Source organism: Rhyacophila brunnea, unplaced genomic scaffold, assembly GCF_057557595.1.
Source record: "Rhyacophila brunnea isolate RB1 unplaced genomic scaffold, BYU_Rbru_1.0 scaffold_2, whole genome shotgun sequence".
In the NCBI taxonomy this organism is placed as follows: domain Eukaryota; kingdom Metazoa; phylum Arthropoda; class Insecta; order Trichoptera; family Rhyacophilidae; genus Rhyacophila; species Rhyacophila brunnea.
In genome coordinates, this window is record NW_028232859.1 from 52,620,909 (window position 1) to 52,645,574 (window position 24,666).

The following is a 24,666-nucleotide window of genomic DNA, read 5'->3' on the forward strand; positions in this document are numbered from 1 at the left end:
TAAAGAAAGCTTTACATATAAAATTAAACCGACTGAAAATATGATCAGGTCGAGGGGGAAAGCAAAGCAGACGCGAAATTAACCCCTCCGAGGATTGCCTTTAGAGCACAGAGAAGACGTTAAGATGAAATAAATACCCGGTCGCTTTGAAAATATACAAGTGGAGAGTGTGAGTGTGAATCTTCACCCATAAACCCACCAAAATTTCCAGCTACTGGAATGGGTGAGTGCCGAGTAAAGATGGTATAAGAGTTACTGGCACGTATACGTTGGTCGCTTCCGATTACCTTAGCGCAGCACGTATCTAATTGGAATACGGAGGTTATTCAATAAAAATGAATACCAAATGTTGTATAAGGGATCCTCCATACATTGTATGGCATGCCCTTGTGATGATTTGTAACGAATGTGTTAGGGTGGTTGTAGCAAAAGTGTCATAACAAAACCATCAAAATATAAGAGAATTTTATGAATTAATTATACTGAAATCAGTGAAATCAATAGTTTTTAATGAATTCAAAAATGTGAGTGGACAGAAAAAAGAATGCCTATATTCGGGTGTTTAGCCTATTGCCCTATAGCCTATAGCCCCTGAAGTATGAATCGAACTCAACTCGATCATTAGAGACCATTTTTCTCTTTATGCGTTACCATATGGTAGCATACCAATGAAGGTGCGCAGACCCGATATATCTGTGCGTAATAATATATGGTCTATCGACTTGGCCCCTCCCACTCTTTCTTGTTTCAAACTGTCGAATCGTAATTATAATGTGGTACAGTTACAGCCAGATCAATTATGTTAATAGACAAATAGAACTTGTATGAAAACAACCATGTTTTTAGTGTTCCGTCGCAGATTAAAAACAGGTGCAAATAAATGTAGGTACTAATAAATAACTGTGACCATATTTGGCTTTTTCTAATTTATCGGAATTAACGACACGTGGTGTGGATTGCTGTCTTGATTAAAGCGCACGAATGTGTACTATGTGGACTGTCCAAAATACATATATTATGATAGACATGTTTTCAGGTTGCGTTTTTTCAAACAATAATTAATGATTTTGCACGTGCATTTGTGTGGCGGCAAAAGTTTACAAACCATTGAATAATTAGAAGGTACGCGATTCTATTTGTGCACAAACCAACATAATTAATACCAAATTTAGTATTATGTGCAATTAAAAATATGTGTGTACCTTTTATTTGATAGTAAAAAAATCGTTGTTATTTAAATAGGAAATAGCCAAGGATAGTTTGCTATTTTTAAATGCCGTCTACTATATTATATTGGCAAGAACAGGGAATAAACTAGGCAATTATGAGATTTATAGCCAATTTCCTTCTAGCGGTTGGTCGAAAGTTAATTGCCTTCGAAATGGATGTACTAAAACCGAACGATTCCGATGAAAATTCCTCATTTGAGAATGAAAGTAAGAAGTAAAGTTTCTTCTTGGCCGTTCCCTCGCGGCTGAGGATCGTGACCACCCCGAAATGCAGTCATCTTCTGAGCGACCATGACTCTTCACCCCTCGGCTCCCTGTTTCTCTCATGGTATCAGTATCTTTTCGCTCCCTTGGCCTCAAGGTCCATGGCTCGACATCGTACAAAACTGTGGAGAACACGAATGTTTGCTCAAGCATCATTTTCGTGGCAATTTGAATTCCTCGATCCTTCCATATAGTGCTAAGACGTGTTTTTCACAATATATGTGGTCTTTCTTATTTCTGCTTCACATCCGCCATCAGGAGCGCATCAACCCAAGGTGAGTCCTGGCTTCCTTCAACAACTCTTTTCACTTGTCGCTATACAAAATCGCCGCTTTCTAATACGGGACATTTAGCATCCGGCAATCATCGGTAACTCCACTAAGCCAGCGATGTTCAGGCTTAGTTGATGTCCAGGTTTCCGGAGAGCACGTGTGCACATGCCTTCACAAGTGTCTTGTGAAATGTGCTTTTAGTTCGGCGACATAGTAGTCGGGGGGCTTAAATTCGCGCGAAGTAGTATTTGATCGCTTTGCAGCGAACGATTATTATGAATGGTAATCTATCAATGGTGTGCGATCCATATATATATTAGATGCTCTAAAATAGTCTAAAATATCCCCAGAAATAATCGATAAAGTACCTCCTATGAATAGGTACTACGTAATAATATTATTTATTTATTGTGCTTTTGTATGGTAAATTTTACAACATTATCCCTACAAACAAAAGTCGCCGCACACCCCTTGGATACGTTGGCATGTTTTACGAATAACATAAATTCATTATTACTATTAGTTATATTTTATTTTTCGAAGGTATTTATTTGCCTACATATTTCCACAGTTATATTTTTGTAGCAAGACTGTTTTCGTCCTTAGAACAACAACAAAACAACTCCGAAAAATAAAATATAAATAATGATCATAATTGTTTGTTTTTTCTAATGTCTTTCCATCAAGTAATTAATAGAGAAAACATTATTTAATATAATAATAATATCGCAGTCTGAAATGGAATACATATTATAACGTTGGACCCTCAACAACAGCTGTCGACATTTTTAAAACGCTAAATTCCTACTTACAAACTTGTTATTTGCATATTTATATTATATTACGATTTTTTATACACGCGTATTGAAATACCCTCGTGTGAATACGGAATACCCAAATTGGCGGCGATAGTAAATTGTATTCGTATTACATAATGAAATTTGGTAAGAGGTTTTTTTTAAATAAAGAAAAGAAAAGGCAGGCTTAGGCGGAAATGCGTTATGATAAAATAATGGCCGAATATTAAATTGGGATTTGCGTTTTATCGCTGGCGAGAAAATTGTTATTATTACTAACGGTATATATTTCGGCCATGATTGTATAACGTTTTATTCTGTTAGTATAATGAAACATGTTCACCATAATATCAAGAGGCGATTGTGGTTAGTTTTCCCAGTGGTAGAACGCAACACGTCTCAATATGTAACAGTTAGGATCGCAAAATTGTTTTTCCGTTTCTTTCCACACCAGCCAAAAGCTTTCGCGGGTGATAACAATAGTATGAATAATTATAGCTTTAACGCCAATGTCAATTTTAGAACCGTAAGGCGTAAAACCCACTTAACGGAGCGAGTGGGCTCTCGCGCAAAATTTTACAAGTGGCGTGTAAATCATCGAAAATACAACGTAATCAAATACGCCAGCGCACACTGGATTTGACGACGCACTGTGCCCGCCTGCCCCATGAGTCACCGTTTTTTGGCTTCTCAGCGATACGACAATACAACGTAGTCCATTCATTGAACACGGCAAGCAAAATCACGCTCCTCGAAGCTTCGTCGATAGACTGGCGAGAAGCCATTATTTAAGAACAGTGAACTCTTTGTTTAGTTATTGCGTGTCCGATATTAATTACAAGCCCCGAGAAATTTAATAATATTTTTATTGCTTTGTTATGAGAGACGCTGATAATAATAATTATTTTGTGCTCCTTGAGCCCCTTATTACATAGGTGAAGGGTAATGCGCGGGTGGGAGGGGGCCTACTCAGTAGTGAGCGCACCGAACGCTTTTTTGGTGGGCTTTATGCCTAAGACTATAATATTATTGCGTACCTAAGTAATTACTTTGTATGGCTCATTTAGCTTACTTACGACTCGTGTGAATGCGAGATGAGGAAATTCTTCCGGATGAGAATTTTAAACGATAAAATTAACGTGTAGGTACGAGTATATTTGGATCTTGCATGAGTTCCAGGGATATGTATTTGATGTTCTTTTAATGTCCCCTCCTCTCCATCACTCTCTTCGTGTTCTAATAATGGAACCAACCTGCCACTGGTAATGCCAATTGGGAGGGCGATAACTATGTTCAACGAAATTGCTTCGGGTGTTGATATATTGAGAATGAGTTTAGGTGGACGTTGTTTTATAAATTCTTAAAATAGGGTCTGCTTAACTCATCCGGTGTACTTCCTTGTACCTATCTAATTTATCTACTGATATATCTCTTTTTTATGTAATACTGTTATATTTATATATCTTTGTTTCTAAATGGCATGTTGTGAACGTCTTAAACTTATAATTTGTAATGTCCACAATATGTTGAAAAAATAAATAAATTGAAAATATTATAAATAAATGGACGCGACACACGTGTCTCCGTCCGAACGCGCCCATTCATTTATGTGTAAATGCAGCTTCTCGAGACACTGGCATGTTGAGTGAAACGACACTAGAATCCAAAAAAAATATGATTATGATTCTAATCCACTATCATCGGGGTTTCCGAGCTTCTCTATGCCCTTCACCGGTGGGAAAATTTTGCACTCTACCAAAAGTTAATTATTTCTGTTTAGTTTATGTGTTCCACAGTCGTGTAGAGCTAGTGCGCGACACTGAACCCGTGGGTGCTAGTTCGAACCGTGCCTGCCAATGATCCAATCGATTGGCCGAATGACTAACAACCATTCCTCGTTAAAAGCCTCTTCAGACTGTAACTGACATCGTTATCGAATGAAGGAATATAATATTATCCCTGTAATAGAACCAATGCTTGTAATTTAATTGAGGTTTGCTTCGCGAAAAAAATATTTTGCCGAAAATGTTAATAATTATAATGTCATCTTCAGCAAAATAAAAGTATAGCGCTTAAACACGTGCATGAATTTACTGGCGGCAATAATGCGTATTTTAGACTATCGTGACAATAACTGTTTACACGTAAAAGTGCTGACTGTCTCCCCAATGTCATTCTTTAATAGTGAGCAAGGCGCGATGTTGTGATTTTATGGTACTATTTCGTACTACTTGACAGGTAGTGAAAATCGGTCAACCTGAAAATTCGTTCGTAGTTCGTTTTTTTGCCGATAGGTTCGCCACTAGGGAATCCAATCCCGGGATCCCGAATCCCGGGATCCCGGGATCCCGAGCTATTTTTGATACCTATGAATCCCGGGATTGATAAACATAATCCCGGGATTTCGGGATTGATTTTTTTATCAATTTTTATGGAAAATATTTCGATTCATTTTATTTTTTCACATAGATTATTAAAAATGAGAAAGATTGGTAAAAAAACAATGCTTCGCACTTTTAACAAAGTAATTCCACCATGATATCATACGTTTTACGGCAGTTTCATATTTGGCTGACTAATTAGATTTATGAAGCGGAAAGGCCATAAGTACGCCATGATTATTTGCTTTACTATTTTAAATCTCGCTGATCTATTCATTATGTCTTTACTATCAGAAATAGCAATCTCATATTAAATTCACATTATTATTTATATTACAATATTATTTACTCCATTAAACTTGTGTATTTCCAAGATTTAACGTATACAATATTAACAATAAATGTCTTAAATAGTATAAATTATACTAGATTTATTTTTGACCGATTTTATCAATGTTATTTGTAAATATAAAAATTTTATATTAACAATGGAAAAAATCCCAATCCCGGGACCAGTCCCGGGATCCCGGGATTGTCAAATTGTAATCCCGAAATCCCGGGATCAGAATTTTGGCTCGGGATTGGATTCCCTATTCGCCACTATCGTTCTACTGCGCAGGCGCAGATCGAAATAATCCTACTGTCGCATGAAAATTCAGAAGGTTCCAAACTTTTTTGACTCATGCATGCAATCTTGCCAACTGCAGGATAATACATGTTTACCCATACATTTTCTTATTGTCAACAGTAAATCCATGTATCTGTAAACGGGATAGTACGTTAGCAAGAGTTATTTTTCGACCAAGTTTTGTTAGTAACTAATAAAAGTCCTAATTTATATTTTAAAATCTTCGCTTGGTTACGCCATTTTGGCTTAAGGGGGGACATGCTCAGCGTAGGTCAAAATGTAGCTTTTGTTCTATTTTCAAAGCATGATCCTGGATGTCGATATAAATTATACTGATGGTTTTATAAATGCGTTTAAAAATTAATAAATGTAAAAAATCTTGCTAAAACACCACTGCACATTTATGTACTGAAATATGACTATATTCTAAAACATTAGAGCGAGAGGTTTAAAAGAATACTATTTTATGTAATAAAAACACTTTATGCAGTGATCAATCAAATGTTTAAAATAAATATAACGGATAATAAGGCTTCAAAATTATATAAATAGATTATCTACAACGTTTAAGGTATGTCCAGGATCATGCTTAGAAAAAAAAGCTCCATTTTGACCCACGCTGTGCACGTCCGCCCTTAAAAAAAAATATTTTAACCCTGTAAAACTATATTTCATACCATATTGAGATATCATATTAATTTATTGTTTTATAATAATATTTAGAATACGTTTGTATAAACCGAGAAAAGGGTGTCTTGTAAGTTTAGCGATTGGTTTTTGTAGCTTTCGTCATAATTTGTGACGGATTTAACCTGTGGAATAACTTGACGGCTAAACACGGGTGGCTTTCTAACAATTCAATCGAAGAAAATCGTGAAGGGTTTGCAGGCCATTATCCTCACTGCGGGGGCTCCTCATCAATCATCGATATCTCTCCAATTCTGACCCCATTTCAATCAGTTCACCAACTCATGTTTTACTGATTTCTTTTCAAAGAGGGGTAATGACGTGACATTTTATCACTAGACGCCATTGTTTGAAGTAAACTGTCAATCTTATCACGTTTATTTGAATTATAATTGAAATTGTGTCAAGATCGTTATGCTAAGCATATAAATTTCAAAGACATGAATTTGAAGTAATCGCCATTATTGTAATCAGTGACGCGTTTAGTGACGTAGTATTGACTAATTTTGAGGCCCCCTACGAAGTGTAAATTAACGAAAAAATGATAAATTATTCTTTGTTCACTGTTCGTATCTAGGCGGCCCTGATATCCACGGCTGTACATACATACATGACTGGTGGAGATGGGGAACATAAAATCAATTGTTTTGTTCTATTCAATAAACCTATTTTTACTTATAATCAAGAGCTATTAGAACCGCTACTTTTATACAGGAATTGTGTTATGTTTTGGGAAATACATATTTTCCACTCAGTTTGTGAAAACTGCATCTTTTTTAAAATTTCAATATAATTTAATAACTGAGTGGTAAGGTTAAACTCTTCGGAGGCCCCCTTTTAAATTTTCTAACGAATCCGTTGCTCCATGTTGCGTTAGGGAAACGCGTATCTGATTGTAATATAGGTAGAGTTAATTTTCAACTACATTCATGTATATATTTTCAAGATAATTAAATTTGTTAAGAGCAGATCCAGGTAATACATTATATCGAAGTACGAATCACGCACACTCTAATGCACGCTAACCGAGGTCGTGGGAAGTTGCTTTGAATTTGAAGAGCGCCTAATGTTCGTTACGCCATGGTATACGCCTGCATAACGGGGGGACATAGACGTGGCGGGTGGTGGAGGGAAAACCAAGTGTAGTAGTAATAATCACAGAAATACTCGGGCCCAGTGAACAAATCACATTATAATCCAGTGCTTTGTGCATTAGACTTTGCACTATAGTCAAAGCTTTGTTTTCATGGTTGTATCACAGCTGCTACTACTACTACACTACCGCTTCACTAGTACTACTTCACTACTGTCATTTGGGCTCGTGGTTGTTATGGTGTTATAAAAATATGTTGCTATTGCATAGTAAGTTAAGTTAAGCCTCTTTACAAAATAACAGTTTCCTAGATGTTTCAGTGCAAAACTAGCAAACCGTTTCAAAAAAACTACGTACGCTGTGCACTCAGTCAAAAGCTCTCCACGTGAGCTTAAAGCTGCGGAAAATTCACATGTGCCGACGCGAGAAGTTTGATGGCTGTAAATTAATATCGCATGCCTCACCGCCGACTTCGGGACGTTGTTAAGTGAGGGTCTACGCCTCACAGCTCTACGGCTGGCTCTACGGAACTTTGTAACGAACTCACGTGCCGGCGTTGCTATGTACTTTACATCCGCAGTAACCCCGGGGCTCCTGGACACTAATTTCGTTAAAACAGTATCGTATATAGATATACTGTGTATTCACTTACCAATGTAATCTGTATACAGTCGGGAATATCTATCTAATTTATCATTAATCGTCAACTGAATGCAGAACTATTCTAACTCACATTTGAAATATTTTGAAGGGTAGTTTTTTGAAACAGTCTACTTCAGTTATTTACTATTTATATAGACATATGATGCGTTGATTTATCCATAAAATAATTAATAATTTCACTAAGTCGATTCAAAGAACTCTCTCCTAAAAAAATTCAAATGTAAGTTATAGTAGTTCTGCATTCAGCTGACGATTTGATAATTTACGTTTTATACAAATTAAAAACCATTTAAGGATCTTTTTGTATTTAGTAGAAGGGTTTCCATTATAATTATATTTGGTGCTTTTTGCGGTGGTTAAAACCGCCCCTTTGACAATGATAAATGAAGAACCATGGGGGACTGTAAAAATAGAGCTAATTTCGTTGGGAGACATTAAGACACATTACCTAAATACATATAGGTATTTATAAAAATATGTTTTTCAATTTACTATGAAGTTGGTTACTTCTGGTGACCCTTTAGTTAGGAAATTTTGATGCATGTAGATTTTTTGTTGTTTTCTGTAAAAATAATTATTGATTTATTTTTGAAGAGTCAATAATATGTTCAATAAATAAATTTGTCTTTCAAAAAATATTATTATAAATAGGTGTAATATTAAAACGGACGAAACCGGTTCTGATCATTGATATCCCGGGGGGTTAGGCAAGTCATGTGTTGCATAAGAGGGATACATTATAAAGGGTGGCGAATGAAGGAACGAATACGAAATATTACAACTTTTGAGAGCGGTGACGGTGTTCTATGAAGCAGCTATGCTTCATTATAAAGTATAGACATTTTAGCTTTAAAATAATATTCGAAACATAAAAATACTGACAATATAGCAAACTATTGTTGTATTGAACATACATAATTTTAAAAACACTGATGGTAAAATATAATATAACCAATGGAAAAAATCTTTTTTTGAAAATTTCATATTCAATTTGGAAAGCGCTTCTGAGAGTATTGTAAGAGCCATTAGTTAAAATTTGTGTCATTAGATAGGATACATATAGTATTATGTTCAATGTGCGTGGGCGCGAAACCGAGAGGTGCAGGTTCGATCCCTGCTGGGTGTCGTATTTTTTCAAAAAAGATTTTTTCTATATGTTATATATTTTCTCAAAAGTGTTTTCAAAATTATGTATGTTCAATAAAAAGAATGTTACATTCTTAAATCTTGTGAATTATTCGTTAAATAAAAAAAATAGTTGTAGTGCCGTTTCATCGCTCAGGGAAAAATTATAATGTAGAATATTAATAATAATAATTACTATTTAATTTAAAACACATTATTTTTTAGTAACTTTCTATCAATGATTATTAATTTTATTAAGTGACAAAAGAATTATTTAATTACAAGAAAAAACATTGCGGAAAAGCGAAGAAGATTTTCATTATTTCCACTTTTATCTTGGGGTGCCCAGGCGTCAGAAGATCCCGTTGTAGTGCTCATATAAATATTAATACAAGACTAACGCAATTTTAATCAAACCGAAAGCTTTAAGCTAATTGCACCCTATTAATTTATTTCTCTGCGCACTCTTTCATATTTAACAGAAATCATCTTCTCTCCCTTTCCTTTTGATTCTTATTCGCCTTGATTATTATATACATATAGGTAAGTACTAATGTAATATAGGCTGGTTTAGAAACATTGTAACCAGATTAAAATAAATTATTTACCGGCCGAGATTTTTCAATTCTGTTACTGTTTATGGATTATTTTATCCTGTCACATTTTAGCTCACGTATAGTAATATATTGTATCGTGGTGAATGAATATTTAATGGAAATAATTCTGTCTATTGGCATTTTATTTGATAGTTAAATAATGTATATGTCGGACTGTCATTCTGATGACACATCCTACTAATCGATAATAGCTTAGATAAAATAGCTTATCTAAGTAATACATTATCATTATACTATTAGGGTTGCCAACCGTCCAGCAAAACAAGTACATAAGTCTATGTGTGGGAGCCCAGTTTAACCACAAAAGGCATTCAAAATGTCCCGTAATTAATTAAGAAGGTCGTTACGATTCGTAGCACGTCATCTCAATAAAAAAAGAAAGCTTGGAAGAAAAGCTAAAAAAAACTATCAAATTTATTTTATTTACGTAACGTAAGATATGTTACATAATTTATTTAGGTCCCGGAGTTGTCTGGCAACCCTATATGCAATGTGTGTTGCAATAATATAATTTTAAATCACACAAATAATATCTTTTTATGGCTAGGCTAGAAAGGGATCATTTAGGGAGGGGTACGTCCGCGATACGTCATGCGTGTGTACCGAATGTGCAAAATTTGACTTATGTCCTGAGGTTTTAGATGAAGAGGACCGATTGACCACTTGGGAAGTTAATGCTCTCTGTCTCAAAAATTAGTACGGCTAGCAGAGCATCTCAGCCAGTCACGAGTCCGAAGATGGTGAAGTGGGGGTTCTCTGACGATCAACGCGAAACGGGAGCCCAGTTTAACCACAAAAGGCATTCAAAATGTCCCGTAATTAATTAAGAAGGTCGTTACGATTCGTAGCACGTCATCTCAATAAAAAAAGAAAGCTTGGAAGAAAAGCTAAAAAAAACTATCAAATTTATTTTATTTACGTAACGTAAGATATGTTACATAATTTATTTAGGTCCCGGAGTTGTCTGGCAACCCTATATGCAATGTGTGTTGCAATAATATAATTTTAAATCACACAAATAATATCTTTTTATGGCTAGGCTAGAAAGGGATCATTTAGGGAGGGGTACGTCCGCGATACGTCATGCGTGTGTACCGAATGTGCAAAATTTGACTTATGTCCTGAGGTTTTAGATGAAGAGGACCGATTGACCACTTGGGAAGTTAATGCTCTCTGTCTCAAAAATTAGTACGGCTAGCAGAGCATCTCAGCCAGTCACGAGTCCGAAGATGGTGAAGTGGGGGTTCTCTGACGATCAACGCGAAACACATCACATGAAAGCCCTATCATTCAAAATCAAAGCAAGTCCTACAAGCTAAGAAAATGGTGTTGCCTTTGCTAACTTCTGGGGCGACACCCTGTAGGTAGAGTTTAGACAGTAAACAAACATAAGAAGGTTAGGTTAGGCTCATTAGTTAAACTCATTAGTCAACAGAGCCAAATTTCTTAAACTTACTATATAGGGAGGTACACTGTTGACGTGATATCATTCTTAATAATGATCTTATTTATTGATAAAAATTAAATTGTAAGTAAGGTATCCATCCATAAAATTATTATTATTATCATGGCAATGACTGAATGCCTTGCATCTCCTTGAAAAGTTTGGATAAGTCAGGTTTGTATGCTGTTGTTTTTAATTTTAGGCACGATTCCAGGTTCTCATCAATAATACGACCTCAATTTACTCTTGATAAGGTTTATGCTTGAAAAAGATTGTTCGCATGAATATGTAGAACCGGAAAGGGAACGAACAGAAAACACTAGTTTTTTCAACTGATAACATAAGTCAGGAATACTACTCCAGGTATTAAAAATCATCATGTCTTCCTTCTCCAGCTCTTTAAAAGCAGACTACTAAACTTGTGCTATGAAACATGTTCGCATTTGTTTTTCTCCAATATGTCTATATAATCACAAAGATGTTCAAATTTAGAGCTCCATAATTCTTTATCGATAAGCTTTATCTATAATAGAGTTGTTAATCTTAATCACCAATTCCATAACTTTGAAAATGTCTGCGCACAAAGCTCTTCTTGGCGAATAATGCAATGGTAAGCAAGTGTCTCGTGATTTTTTTTTCTTTCAAAATAGCAACAACCCCTTTTCTTACGCCGGTCATACTTAACGCCCCGCCCCGTCTGTTGAAATTGACACAATTTTATCGAGTAGAATAATATGATGTTTTTTCCATACACCCAATTACAACATTTGAAATATCCTCTCTACGTGTTTGACATTTGAGTGGCAATAATTCTACAAGTTCTTCTTTAGGACCTAATGCCGGGTCCACACCGGCAACAAGTCGCGCGACAACTCGTTAAATTTTACGATAATTATCATAATTGCTTAAGAAATTTTACGATAATTATCATGCTTATCGTAAAATTTAACGAGTTGTCGCGCGACTTGTTTTCGGTGTGGCCGCACTTTTAGGTAGATGAAATATATCGTACAAAACGTGAAACTTGTGCTGTATCATATATGTCACAAGACTCTTTAACTGCTATTGATAAGGCTGAAACCAATTTAAGATCTTCGACTTGCTAGTTGGTTATATTCGAAGTCATTTTGACTGTTCTATCTTTCACTGTTTTAGCCTATACGTGGTCATTTGTGGCCGAGCCGCGGTTTGCCGACCACTGGGTTAGGCTCACGACTGTTTCAAATTCACAATAATTTTGTTTTACCAAGGCCGGCCGAGTCCGTAAAATAATCGTAATATTGTCGGTATGTTTAGGATATATTTTTTTTTGTAAACAGTGCAAAATAAACAGCTTCAGTGTATGTACATAAAATTATTGCTTCTTGATAAATGTTGATTAGTCGTCACGACTCTGCGCCGCAGGAAACTGACTAAGCTCACAGCAATGCCGTTTCTTTAGAAAAGATCAAAATAACTCATTGTGTGTATTCCTCAAATTGATTACCCGTGTCAATAGTATCTTTTTGTTATAGTGCATTTATATGGTTTGATTTTTTAAGATAGCAAATGACTTTTCTATGACATTGTATAAAGTACAATATCTCTAATATACAGCCAGACCACAAAGTTTCATGCCAAAACAAAGTGGTCCTATTTCGTACCTGTCTAAATAATAATATAACTAATTTTGATGATGAAAAAAAAATAACCAGATTTGTTGTATTATCATTATATTATCGCATTACATAAAGCACCAAGCAAAGTAGCTAAGCAGCTGAAATGGCAATGGGCTGGACATGCCATTCAGCGAGTTGACAACTTCTGAATACATGCCATACAGCTGTTGTACCGGTATCCGAGAGGCACTAAACGACCACACGGACGCTCTAAAACCCACTGGATAATTTCGGTGTATGTGTGTAGCAGCGAAGAACTACGGACGGAGAAGAGTGGAAAGGGAGGCCTTCATCCAGCAGTGGATTGACCCCAGCTGATGATGATGATATAATGCATCATCTAACTACATAATATTAGAGGTTATTTAAATAAAAAAACCCCTAATTTTTTGTCTTGCTATCACCATAATATGATTATATCTATATATTTTTGTATACGAGGGTGGGTCAATAAGTCCTTAGAAAAGCCGACAGGTGGCGCGACTAGTACTGTAAGCGGTTTGTTTTCATGCAGCGGCACTACCGATTCAGTATGCTGCGAAGTTTCAATCAGATTGGTCGGGTTGTTGTGTGTTTCTCGTACATTAAAAAAAAAAATTGCTTGTTTACAAAAATGAAGAAAATTGAGTTTAGAGCTGTTATTAAACATTTTAATATAAAAGGGTTAACAGCAAAGGAAATAAAAAATGAGTTGGATTTAGTTCACGGCATATCTGCTCCTTCACTTGCAACTATTTATAACTGGTTAAATGAATTTAAACGTGGTCGTACATCAACAAAGGATGAACCACGCTCAGGACGTCCTGTAGAGGTGACTACACCAGAAATGATCAATAAAATCCACGATATGGTGTTAAGTGACGGAAGATTAAAGTTGAGTGAGATAATTGAGGTTACAGGGATCTCAAAAGGTAGCGTCATTCTATTTTACATGACAAATTGGGCATGAAAAAAATTTCTGCAAGATGGGTGCCGCGTTTGCTCACAGTCGACAATAAACGCAATAGGGTGGTGGCCTCTAAAGCCCTGTTGTCCCTCATGCAACGCAATCCGGATGAATTTTTTCATCGCTTTGTGACTGTAGATGAAACATGGATACACCACTATACTCCTGAGACGAAAGAACAGTCAAAGCAGTGGATTGCGAAAGGCGAACCATGTCCAAAGAAGGCGAAAACCGTAAAATCAGCTGGTAAGGTTATGGCTACTGTATTTTGGGATGCACGTGGAATTATTTTCGTTGACTATTTGGAAAAAGGAAAAACAATAACAGGGGATTATTATGCATCTTTATTGGACCAGCTAAAAAACAAAATTGAAGAAAAACGGCCTCATTTAAACAGGAAAAAAATCCTCTTTCATCAGGACAATGCCCGTGTTCACACATGTTTACGATCAATGGCTAAAATTGAAGAATTGAAGTTCGAATTGGTCGACCACCCACCGTATTCGCCAGATTTAGCCCCCAGTGACTTTTTCCTTTTCCCAAACTTAAAAAAATGGCTAAGTGGACAACGTTTTTTTTCAAGTGAAGAAGTCATCGATCGGACAAATGCTTATTTTGAGGACCTTCCGAAAACTTATTTTTCTGACGGTTTAAAAAAATTGAGAAACGTCTAACCAAGTGTATTGAGCTCCAAGGAGATTATGTTGAGAAATAAAAAAAAAATACAAAAATAAAAACTGTTTTAATGCTTTTTTCTAAGGAATTATTGACCCACCCTCGTATATTATATGAACGTTTCAATTCCATCAATATAGCAAAAAATGTGGAAAACGGGTGGTTAGAAAAAATACTGGAAACTAATATTTTTGTAAAACTTTATGGTCTGGATGTATACTAGAGTTGGCCTTGCTTTATGAGCTGGGTCATCAATGTCATCATCATCATCAGGGGCGCGACAACCCGGTGTGGGTCCTGGCCTCCTCCAACAGCTTCCTCCAACAGCTCCCTCCACCTGTCCCTATCCAGTGTGGCCGCTTATCATCAATGTCACCCATCATAATTAGTCATTGTTCGCTAACATATGAAGGCTTCCCTGCTTTAGGAAGACCAACTATAACAAGGTGGCTAAGTCTGAATATGCACATTATATCATTGATTATCTATACCTATTCTTTAATATTATTGTCCTTGGAAAAAAAATATCGCTTACCTTTTGCACACAGTAATTTTTTTTTTTTTTTTTTTTTCGACCACGTCCGATCCTAATAGGATCATATGGGCCTCCACAGAGTAGAGGTTTGTATTAACAGATTTTTTTTACGAGAAATGGATGTCAGCCACTTGCTCAACCTATTAGGTCCATACCCTGACTCACACACATATTGAAAAACAATATGTGTACTTGCCAGACCCAGGATTCGAACCTGGGACCCACGGCATGATAGTCCAACGCTTATGCCGCGCGGCCACCGAGCTGCATGAAAATAATCTTGGTGATTTGTAACCCTGGCCCGTATAACTTGAAACTGTGATACTACTGCTACAAGTCAATGTTTAGTTGTCGGTACCTGAAACTGGTATTCGATGAAGATAAAATTAGTAATGAAAACTTTGTTTCCTCCCCGCAGTACCTGATAAAGTTCAACGAGATTAAGACAAAGAAGGGCATTGAGCTTCTGCAACATCTGGTGGAATACTACCACGCCCAAACCAACTACTTCCAAGACGGACTGAAGACCATCGAACACTTTGGGAGTTACGTGGCCGACCTCAGCGTCCGGTTGCAGAGGATACGGCACGAGCAGGACGAAGAGAGACGGAAACTCAGTGAACTCCGGACATCCTTAAGAGCCGCAGCACCTCAGGATAAAGAGGTGAGTAAATTCTTGAGACTACTTTTTATAACAAAAGAAGTCCATTAATTCATTGATCGTAGGTACTACATTTTAATTATCCACCTACCACAGTGATGCCAACCGTACTATAATTATAGTACAATACCATAATTTTGATTTCGCGAAAAATGTAAAATACTATAATTTTACGCCAAATATACCAAAATACTATAATTTTAAAGGATTCAAGATGAAAAATGTTCCTGTACTATATATTTTTCAGAAATACTATAATTTTTACGCCTCTGTACTATAATCAGCATAGAAAAATATGGCAACACTGACTACCATCACCACCTGATATATTAACTATGCCGCCCATGTATACTTGTTTTATGTACAAGATACCTCATAATTATTTATCTAAAAAATCTTTTTAATTATTGACATTCTTTTTTATAGCTGGAGTTGACATACCGTTGTACTTCTCAACAACATGCCATTTCTGTCTTTTCTAACAATGTACCTATCTAGTACTTTTTGTTTCCTACCCTCATTCGAGTACTTTTTTGTGGGGATAATTTCTGGTTCTCTCACAAAGCAAAAAGATAATCATTGTCAACATTTCGGTTACTCTCGGCCCTCAGTGTTTCATTGCCATATACTTAGGTCTAGGATGTTTAGGTCTTAATTTCACTATGATCACTTGAAGAATGAGATTGGCGAGACAGTCAGCATTTTACGTGTAAACAGTTATTATCGCGATAGTTTAAAATACACACTATTGCTGCAAGTAAATCCATGCACGTGTGTACAGGCCCTATAATTTCTGAAATCCATTATAAACGTGTGCCAGAAATTTGGCTAACCATACGATTTTCATTACTTTTTTTTTATTTCGCCGTGTTCACCTTCCTGATGAAAGAGACAAGCCTTATGTTAAAAGTGCCGAGAAGGCATGTAAACACAATCTATATATCTTACTGACTCCAAATTAAGAATATCTGGGAAGGTGATTTAAAAAAAAATAGTGTAGGTACCTACAATCTACATATTGATTTGAAATAAATAAATTATTATCTGTTAATTGAACTGACGTTACATGGAAGAACTTCATTAAATTTAAACAAAGTTTTTCATTAATTATATGATATTTAGGTTGTTCATGTTTCCAGCTCTTTCGGGGTATAAAAACCTATTTTCGGGATGATCCTAATATGATAACTAAGTATTGTTTTTTTAAATTCTACAGAGTGGTTCAACCGTCGGTGGGTACTCATTGCATCAATTACAGGGAGATAAGCAGCATGGTGTTACGAGGAGTGGTCATCTTATGAAGAAGTCCGAAGGAAAAGTAAGAAGAGTCTGGCAGAAGAGAAGGTAATTGTTTGATCAGCTTTAAGGAAGAAGTGTTTTTTATTGACCCTAAAAATTTCATAACAGAGCGCACACAGATTTATTTTATTCATAATTTATTGTTGTATAATGTCTTACAAAGATTCACTATATTGTCATACAAAAGGTATTGATTAATAAAAAATCTTTTTTCAGATGTCGAGTAACGGCTGAAGGTTTCTTAGACATTTTCCATGCAGATGAATCAAAACCGCCTACGAGAGTCAACTTGCTCACTTGCCAAATTAAAGTCGTCTCCGATGACAAGAGAGGATTTGACCTTGTATCATGTCAGTAGTTGCATTTATACAGTAAAATTACATAATAATCCTTCAAAATTAAAATAGCTTTCCAAGTTAATTTTTTTTCTAATATTGCCCACATAACAGAAATGATTAATAAAATTGTTTTTTTTACTTTCAATGACAATGCTGATTTTCAAATACAGTGAAACTTGGTTATTACGAGGAAGATGGGACCAACTGAATTTGCTCGTTATAAGCAGTACTCGTTATATCAGAGAATAGGTATTTTTAAATGAGCGGTCACATAACACAAAAAGGCGCAATTCAAACAAAATTACACAATTAGAACCTCGTAATGTTTATTAGAAAGATCCTGAGTAAGTTTATGTAGAACATAAAAAATCTGAAAACCATCGTAAAAATCCCCGAAACAAGCATGGTATTCATAAACTACAAAAGTAGTTGTTTATTGTAATGAATTGTTGTTTTTATTTAATAAAACGCAATTTTTTTATAGTGCTTATTCCACTTTAATTAATATATTAGGACCGGTTTCGTCCGCCTCAGTGGGACATTTTCAACATTTTCAACTCCCACTGAGGCGGACGAAACCGGTCCTAATATATTAATTAAAGTGGAATAAGCACTATAAAAAAATTGCGTTTTATTAAATAAAAACAACAATACAATGCAGTTCCACCATGAATTGACAGTTAACAAAATAAAAGAAATTATTGTAATGAACACTGGTAGGTACCTACTGACTTCAGCTTGGATTTTTTACATGAAATTTCAACCATATGCATGGTTACTTTTTCAATGTTGTCGGCGAAAACACCAATTAGGTACTTAGGCACTTAACTAGTGTCATAAACGTAATCCGATCCCGGCGGCATTGGTCTACGGTCGGATTTTATTGCTTAGGGTCGAAAATGTTTTCGACACATTAACTGCTTCAAGAAAATTTTTGACGATATTTTTGCTTGGTATATCCGATAAGTAGCTTGTTATAAATATATGGAGAAAATCATCAACTAAAATGTCAACGAATGTTTCCTCATTACATCCGAGATCTCGCTATGTCTGTGATCGTAATAACCGAGTTCGACTGTATCAATTATTGGTATTATAATTAACCAAACGAGACCAATATAGAACTGATTTTTTCAAGAATTTCATAGATCTGAATAATAATCAAAATAATATTATTTTTCAGACAACCGAACATACCATTTCCAAGCAGAAGATGATAATGATCAGAGAGCTTGGATGTCGGTGCTCGTAAATTGCAAAGAAGGTGCTCTCAAAAGAGCATTTCAAGCAGAAGGACCCGGCAGTGGAGACGGAGCGGGTGAAGGGAGACATTCTCTTCTTGATCTTCACCAAGCCATCATCAGGGCAGTCCTCAGGCTTCCCGGAAACCAGGCGTGCTGTGATTGTGGATCTACCAATGGTAAAAACTCTGCCATATTAATATTTTATAGTACTACAATCTTATGATATATTCGAGCAATTATCATTATTTGATTGTTTTTAATTCCAGATGCGACATGGCTGTCTACAAATTTCGGCATAATAGTTTGTATAGAATGTTCAGGGGTTCATCGAGATTTGGGAGTCCACATATCGAGAATACAGTCGCTGACACTGGACAGGCTCACCACCTCACAATTGCTGCTGGCCAGACATGTGGGTAATCAAGCATTCAACGATGTTATGGAGAAGACCCTAAATGATGGAGATAAACCGACTCCTGATAGTACTATGTAAGTACACCCTTTTATTATGATTGTTGCCGTTTCCGCTTAATATTGTCGATCAGTGATTAATTGGTTAGCAAGTATACTGCCAGAACAAATTGCCACCAAAGCATTTGAATCTATCATTGTTACCGTGCATGAACGCATTAAATTAAGGTTTGCTGTGATTATTAAATGTTCGAATATCGAAAACCTCTGACATATGGACACTTCCTATGTATAAGGCCGTAACTGCAAAATGGTACTTTTCAGTAGTACGATTTTAATAAATTTTAATGACACCACAACGTTAATTTTTAATGATGAAATCGTAATTTTTTAGTTGATTGATAGAAATTATATTGATTGAATTTTTGTTTTTTTCGATTATCGTTTGTTTTATTATCTTTAAAATTATTTAATAAAAGGCAATGGAGTGGAAATAGCCAAAAATGCAGTTGCAGCCTTTCACAGTCTATGCACCTAGCGGCAGACTTTCCTCGAGGTCAACAATTAGATTGTAACATGGAATATTCTCACATTCGTGCAGGGAAGAGCGGCTGCAGTTCATCCGGTGCAAGTATGTGGAGCGGCGCTGGTGTCTGCGGACGTGTGGGGATGCAGCGGAGCGAGTGAGTGACGTAGAGCATGCTGTCAACAACGGAGAGCTTCTCCAACTGCTGCAGGCCTATGCTGAGGGTGCTGATTTACAAACACCGATGCCTAGTTCTGTAAGCATTTCAATCATTCATATTTTTTAATCGTGACCGTTTAAATATTTTTTATATCACTGATTTATTATTGAAGTTTACTAATTGCTGCAAATCTTGGATTACTGTTTTGTTCTTGACTCACAATTTTTGAAATAAAAAAAAAAATATAAGTTACGTAAGTATACCGTTATATTGGTAGGATTGTCTTTAATTTAGTTTTAGGGCCATATGCATAGTCATTTTTATGTAAATATGTGGCGTTATGAGTTCCGTGGAAAGGAAATGAGTCTTATTATTATCACCTTCACTCTTTCCGACTCCAAGTAACTCATGTAAATAGCCCACTTCTTTACATAAGTGTGGCTATGCATAAGGTTCGTAAAAGTTGATTATTTTTAAATAGTACTCTCCTGTGATATTGATATTTTCGACTTGTGTGATTATACACGAACACCAGATTTATGCATTCGTTGGTCTAATGTAAAACTTGTAAATCCTAAAATTTGATTTTTATCAAATACGATAATAGTTATGTATTACCAAATATCTACGTCTGTGTAAGATTCTTGCTCTAATAACATATCTAATCATGTCAAAATTAATTCCACAAAACCCAAAAATGATTCGTATTCATGCAACGCAAAAATTAACAAACATTGTGAATTACAGGAATCATTATCAATTCGTATAAATTTCGTTCCTTATTTTAATTTTTTAAATCTACGTTATTTTATATTGCAGAGCTCTTCATTAATATTGTTGGTGAAATAGGTTGACGCAATATTTTTCAAAATAATCTCTATTAATGGGAGCAGCTGAATGTCATCTATAATGTGGATTACCTTCTTCTGTATGTACAAATTTTTCATAGCACATCTGTAAGATAGCACTTGGTCTACTCCGCAGGACTGCAACGAGACAGCTTTGCACTTGGCGGTGATACGAGAGATGGGCGACGGCTGCCGGCTGCACCTGGTGGACTTCCTCATCCAAAATGGCGGCACGGGACTGCTGGACAGAACCACCACTGCCGGAATGACGGCGCTGCACCTCTGCTCGTTGACGGACCGGCCGGAACCCATGAAGTTACTGCTCCGAGCCGGAGCCAACACGGCCCTTAAGGACTCGAGAGGTCACACCGCTCTGCAGATCGCCCAGCAGATGGGGCACAGAGCTTGCCAGGAACTGGTGTGTGACAATGTAACCCGATCGCCATCACTTATCATTTCTTTTTTTAGTCATAATTTTACATTCTTTCAAGTTTATTGTATATTTCTCAATAGTTTGTTCATTTAGTCTTCAATATAATTTTTATATCATTTCAAATTATTTAAAAATTTTCTGTTATTTTTATTTAATTAATATGAATTTCATTTTTGTCATTTTCCCCATCATTCTATCATAAAACATCATGTGTGTCTGTCCTAAAAATTCCATTTGTTTCGAATTATTAAAAAAATAATCTCAGTCGGATTATTTTGCTCAATATTGGAAACAATTTTCAAATATTTATTTGATGCTACTTATTAACACCTACGTTGGCCGCGCAGCTTAAGCGTCGGCCTTTAGCATCATGGTTCCCAGTTTCGAATCCTAGGTCTGGACAATACACATATTGTTTTTCAATTTGTGTATCAGAGTATGAACCTAATATAGGTTGAGCAAGTGGCAGACATCCATTTCTCGTAAAAACAAAATCTGTTAATACAAACCTCCACTCTGTGGAGGTTTGTATAATCCTATTAGGATGGAACATGGTCGGGGGGGATTAACTGTAGGAACTTGAATTGATCTAAACAGAAAGCGGCTTTTGTGGAATAGTTACTTAACTTATTGGTGGGTTAATATTATGTTTTCTGTAATCGATTACGACAGTGTATCTTAACAGGGAGGCCAAAAATCAACTTTTGGCGGGCCACAGCAATCTAGGGAGGCCAAACTCTGAATACAATATTAAATAAATTATTATAAAAATATGAATTCAAATAATTTGACATCTTTTATCTATCAGACATATTAGAAAACCTTAATTTGTTAAATATTACATATAATTATGTTATCTGTTTTTGGGACACTTTTATAATTAATAAACACATAAAATCATTATTTATAAAATACCGCCAAGTTAATACAGAATCTCTTGAAAGATCAGGTAAAATCAATGTATTAATGAGATTTATTGCTTTTTCAGCTGGAGAGTGTGGAAAAACGGGAAAAGAGTATGTTTGAAAACATAAACGTCGATTGGAATCTCTCGCACGATGACGGTTCAACCGATTTCTCTGATGATGAAACAGTAATTGATGAGAGGGTAAAATTTATCTTATTTTATCATAGTATTATTAAATAATTTTTAAAAATTCTGAAACACACCTATCATAAAGTATCTTATATAAAAAATGTTGAACCAAGTGGAATTCGAACATAATTTTTTGATTTTTCACTGTCTGAGTGAGTGGTCTTATCCATCAAGCTATCTATCTACCTGTCTATGACTCATGAAAATTATTTGTAGTAATACTATGCTGTCTGAAGTTTTCAAATTCCGTCTTGTATTTTAAAATCAAGCTAATGTTATTGCTATCTTATTTAATTCTCAGTCTGTCCCATAATAATACCAATTCAATCAATAATAAAAAGAATATTGATTAGATCTATTCACAAGCATAAATTTTGGTGCCCTGACAGTCATTAATTGAAATAGCTACCAATGCAATGTCATCTAATTGTTTATTTGATCTGATTAGGATTTCTTATTGTTTCCAGAATGGAAGTATAACTCCGGAAAAGAAAAGTCGATCACGTCCTCCGTCTTACTCGGGAGGTGGCAATTCATCGGAGAGGGGCTCCGGTATGAACAGTCTTTCCGGTGGAGGAGATTCTTCTCCGATAACTCTCCGATCTCGTTCTTCGACCTGTGACTCACTACACGCCTCCAATGCTCCGCCTACACCTAACACAATGCCCAGAAAACCAAATATGTGTAAGTTTTATTTACTGCTGCCTATCATCCAATACAATATTCTCACTAATTTTATGTTGCATATGTGAGAAAATAATTCTGCATGCACTATAAAATGTTCTAGTGCGTTAATGTAGACAGACATTAATAAAAGACGCATAGAGCTAACTGGATACATGAAAACTTTTTGGAGAGAGTCATTCATATCCCTAATTTTACAAAGAGGTAATACCGGAAATAAGTAATGTATTAATACTATCGACCGAGAGTATTTGATGGAATAAGAATTTAAAAAGTAATGTGTACCAAATTATGTTTTGATTCACATATTTATTTATCTGGGCTTTAAATCGATTGAGCTATGTGCCAATCAATTTGTCACATACGCTTCCACATTACGCATTCCATTAAATGCCGGGAGATATTAGTATGGCGGTACCCAGCAGGTCGTGAATTTCTATGAAAAAGTAAAACATATTTTTTGGAAATATATTCAAAGTATAATATCATAAAGACTTATCAGTATATCAGTTAAGTAGTTCATCATGATTCTAAGAGATGGCAGTGTATGAACAATATATTAAATTATTTAAAAAAAATCGACCGGGACTAGTATGAAGAGGGTACAGGGGCTCTATGTTAGAACTTGCGAGTGCAAGCTTCCCGGTCGAGATGACGTCATATGACATCATTATGACGTACTACCGGAGTGATAATAGCATTCGAGAAAATAGCGAGTGGTCAGACAGCGGCGCTATTCATTGTCACCATACACATAGGTGTATCATAATAAAATTTTCTATGGTTATTCTGTGCGCGGTCGGCATGCCTCGAGCGTGACGTCACAATTACGTCATCTCGTCTGGTGCCACACGAGACGAGAGTTAGGAAATCGCGGTGCAGTACAGTTTATATACACGCTCATTTTCTATGGCCGGCCTGGCATGTACGGAATTGTAGAGTGCGTAAACGCGCTTTTGGCATACATCCGATTAAAATGTGTGTCTTCGCACAAGCGCACGGCTGAAACAGTGGGTACGAGACAAGTAATCAATCTCCGATATCGCTGTGCAGAAGTGCGATATAAAAATATCTCTGGAACAAATTATTTGTAAAAAAATTATCTAGATCGGTTTGAAAATGCCTGATTGACAGATGAAACCAACTGTGATAAAAATACAGTATCATTATGTATTAATATTTTTTAGTATATAAATATGTGGCCATTATGTGCAAAAGTGGCACTGCTTAATTTTGGTCATTTCTGAGTTAGTTACTGCTGTGTATTGAAAGTGTATCTATCAAAAAGGTTATCGAATGAAATATTCATTGTCATTCAAAAGTGGTTTTAACCTTTTTTATGCCTCACGATATTACTATGGTAGTATCTGACAGGTCGCAGAATTTTAATAACTCACGTTGAATGTTGAGCAAAGCTCTTACAACAATCGCTGTAATACCGATAATTTGTGACTTAATATTAATTTATCATTATTCAAATAGATGTCACCATGTGTTTAATCTTTTAGATTAGCAAATCAATCGACAGTAGCTAGTAATTTGAGTTTACAGTCTGATGAGATAACTCGCGAAATTTGTATGTGCGGCCTGTCAATCACGGCCTCATAGAGCGAGAAAACTCATTGAAGGCATAAAACCGGTTAACCATTTTAAAAATTACATTAGGGTTTCATGCAAACCCGCCGTTGTTTAAAATGTTAGTTGCAAACACGCCACTGTTCAATTTCATCTGTGATTGATAAAATTATAATTTTCTGTACGTACTTCTTTGTATTTCCAGTTCTGTTAAGGTGACGCATCAGTGAAACGCCAAATAATTTTCAACTAAACGCGCGACGAAATTTTGTACTCGCTTCGCATTTATTGAGAGAACGTCGAGTCAGACGTACGTCACTTTGCTGCGTGATGGCGACGGGCCAATTAATTCTAAAATCGTGTAAAGATGACTAAAA

The 24,666-nt window shown here is 35.8% G+C and overlaps 1 protein-coding gene across 3 annotated transcripts in view; it reads left to right on the top strand.

Annotated features, from left to right (window-relative positions):
* Asap (ArfGAP domain of ASAP) overlaps positions 1 to 24,666 on the top strand; it is a 291,585-nt gene that overhangs the window by 256,193 nt on the left and 10,726 nt on the right. For 2 of the 3 annotated variants that reach the window (XM_085947281.1, XM_085947280.1), the window contains exons 5-13: positions 15,433 to 15,678; positions 16,892 to 17,019; positions 17,191 to 17,324; positions 18,496 to 18,732; positions 18,823 to 19,045; positions 19,569 to 19,749; positions 20,638 to 20,931; positions 21,923 to 22,042; positions 22,498 to 22,714. In XM_085947281.1, the coding sequence (XP_085803407.1) occupies positions 15,433 to 15,678; positions 16,892 to 17,019; positions 17,191 to 17,324; positions 18,496 to 18,732; positions 18,823 to 19,045; positions 19,569 to 19,749; positions 20,638 to 20,931; positions 21,923 to 22,042; positions 22,498 to 22,714 (1,780 nt within the window). The remainder of the gene's footprint in view (positions 1 to 15,432; positions 15,679 to 16,891; positions 17,020 to 17,190; positions 17,325 to 18,495; positions 18,733 to 18,822; positions 19,046 to 19,568; positions 19,750 to 20,637; positions 20,932 to 21,922; positions 22,043 to 22,497; positions 22,715 to 24,666) is intronic. The other variant, XM_085947282.1, reaches the window with a different exon arrangement.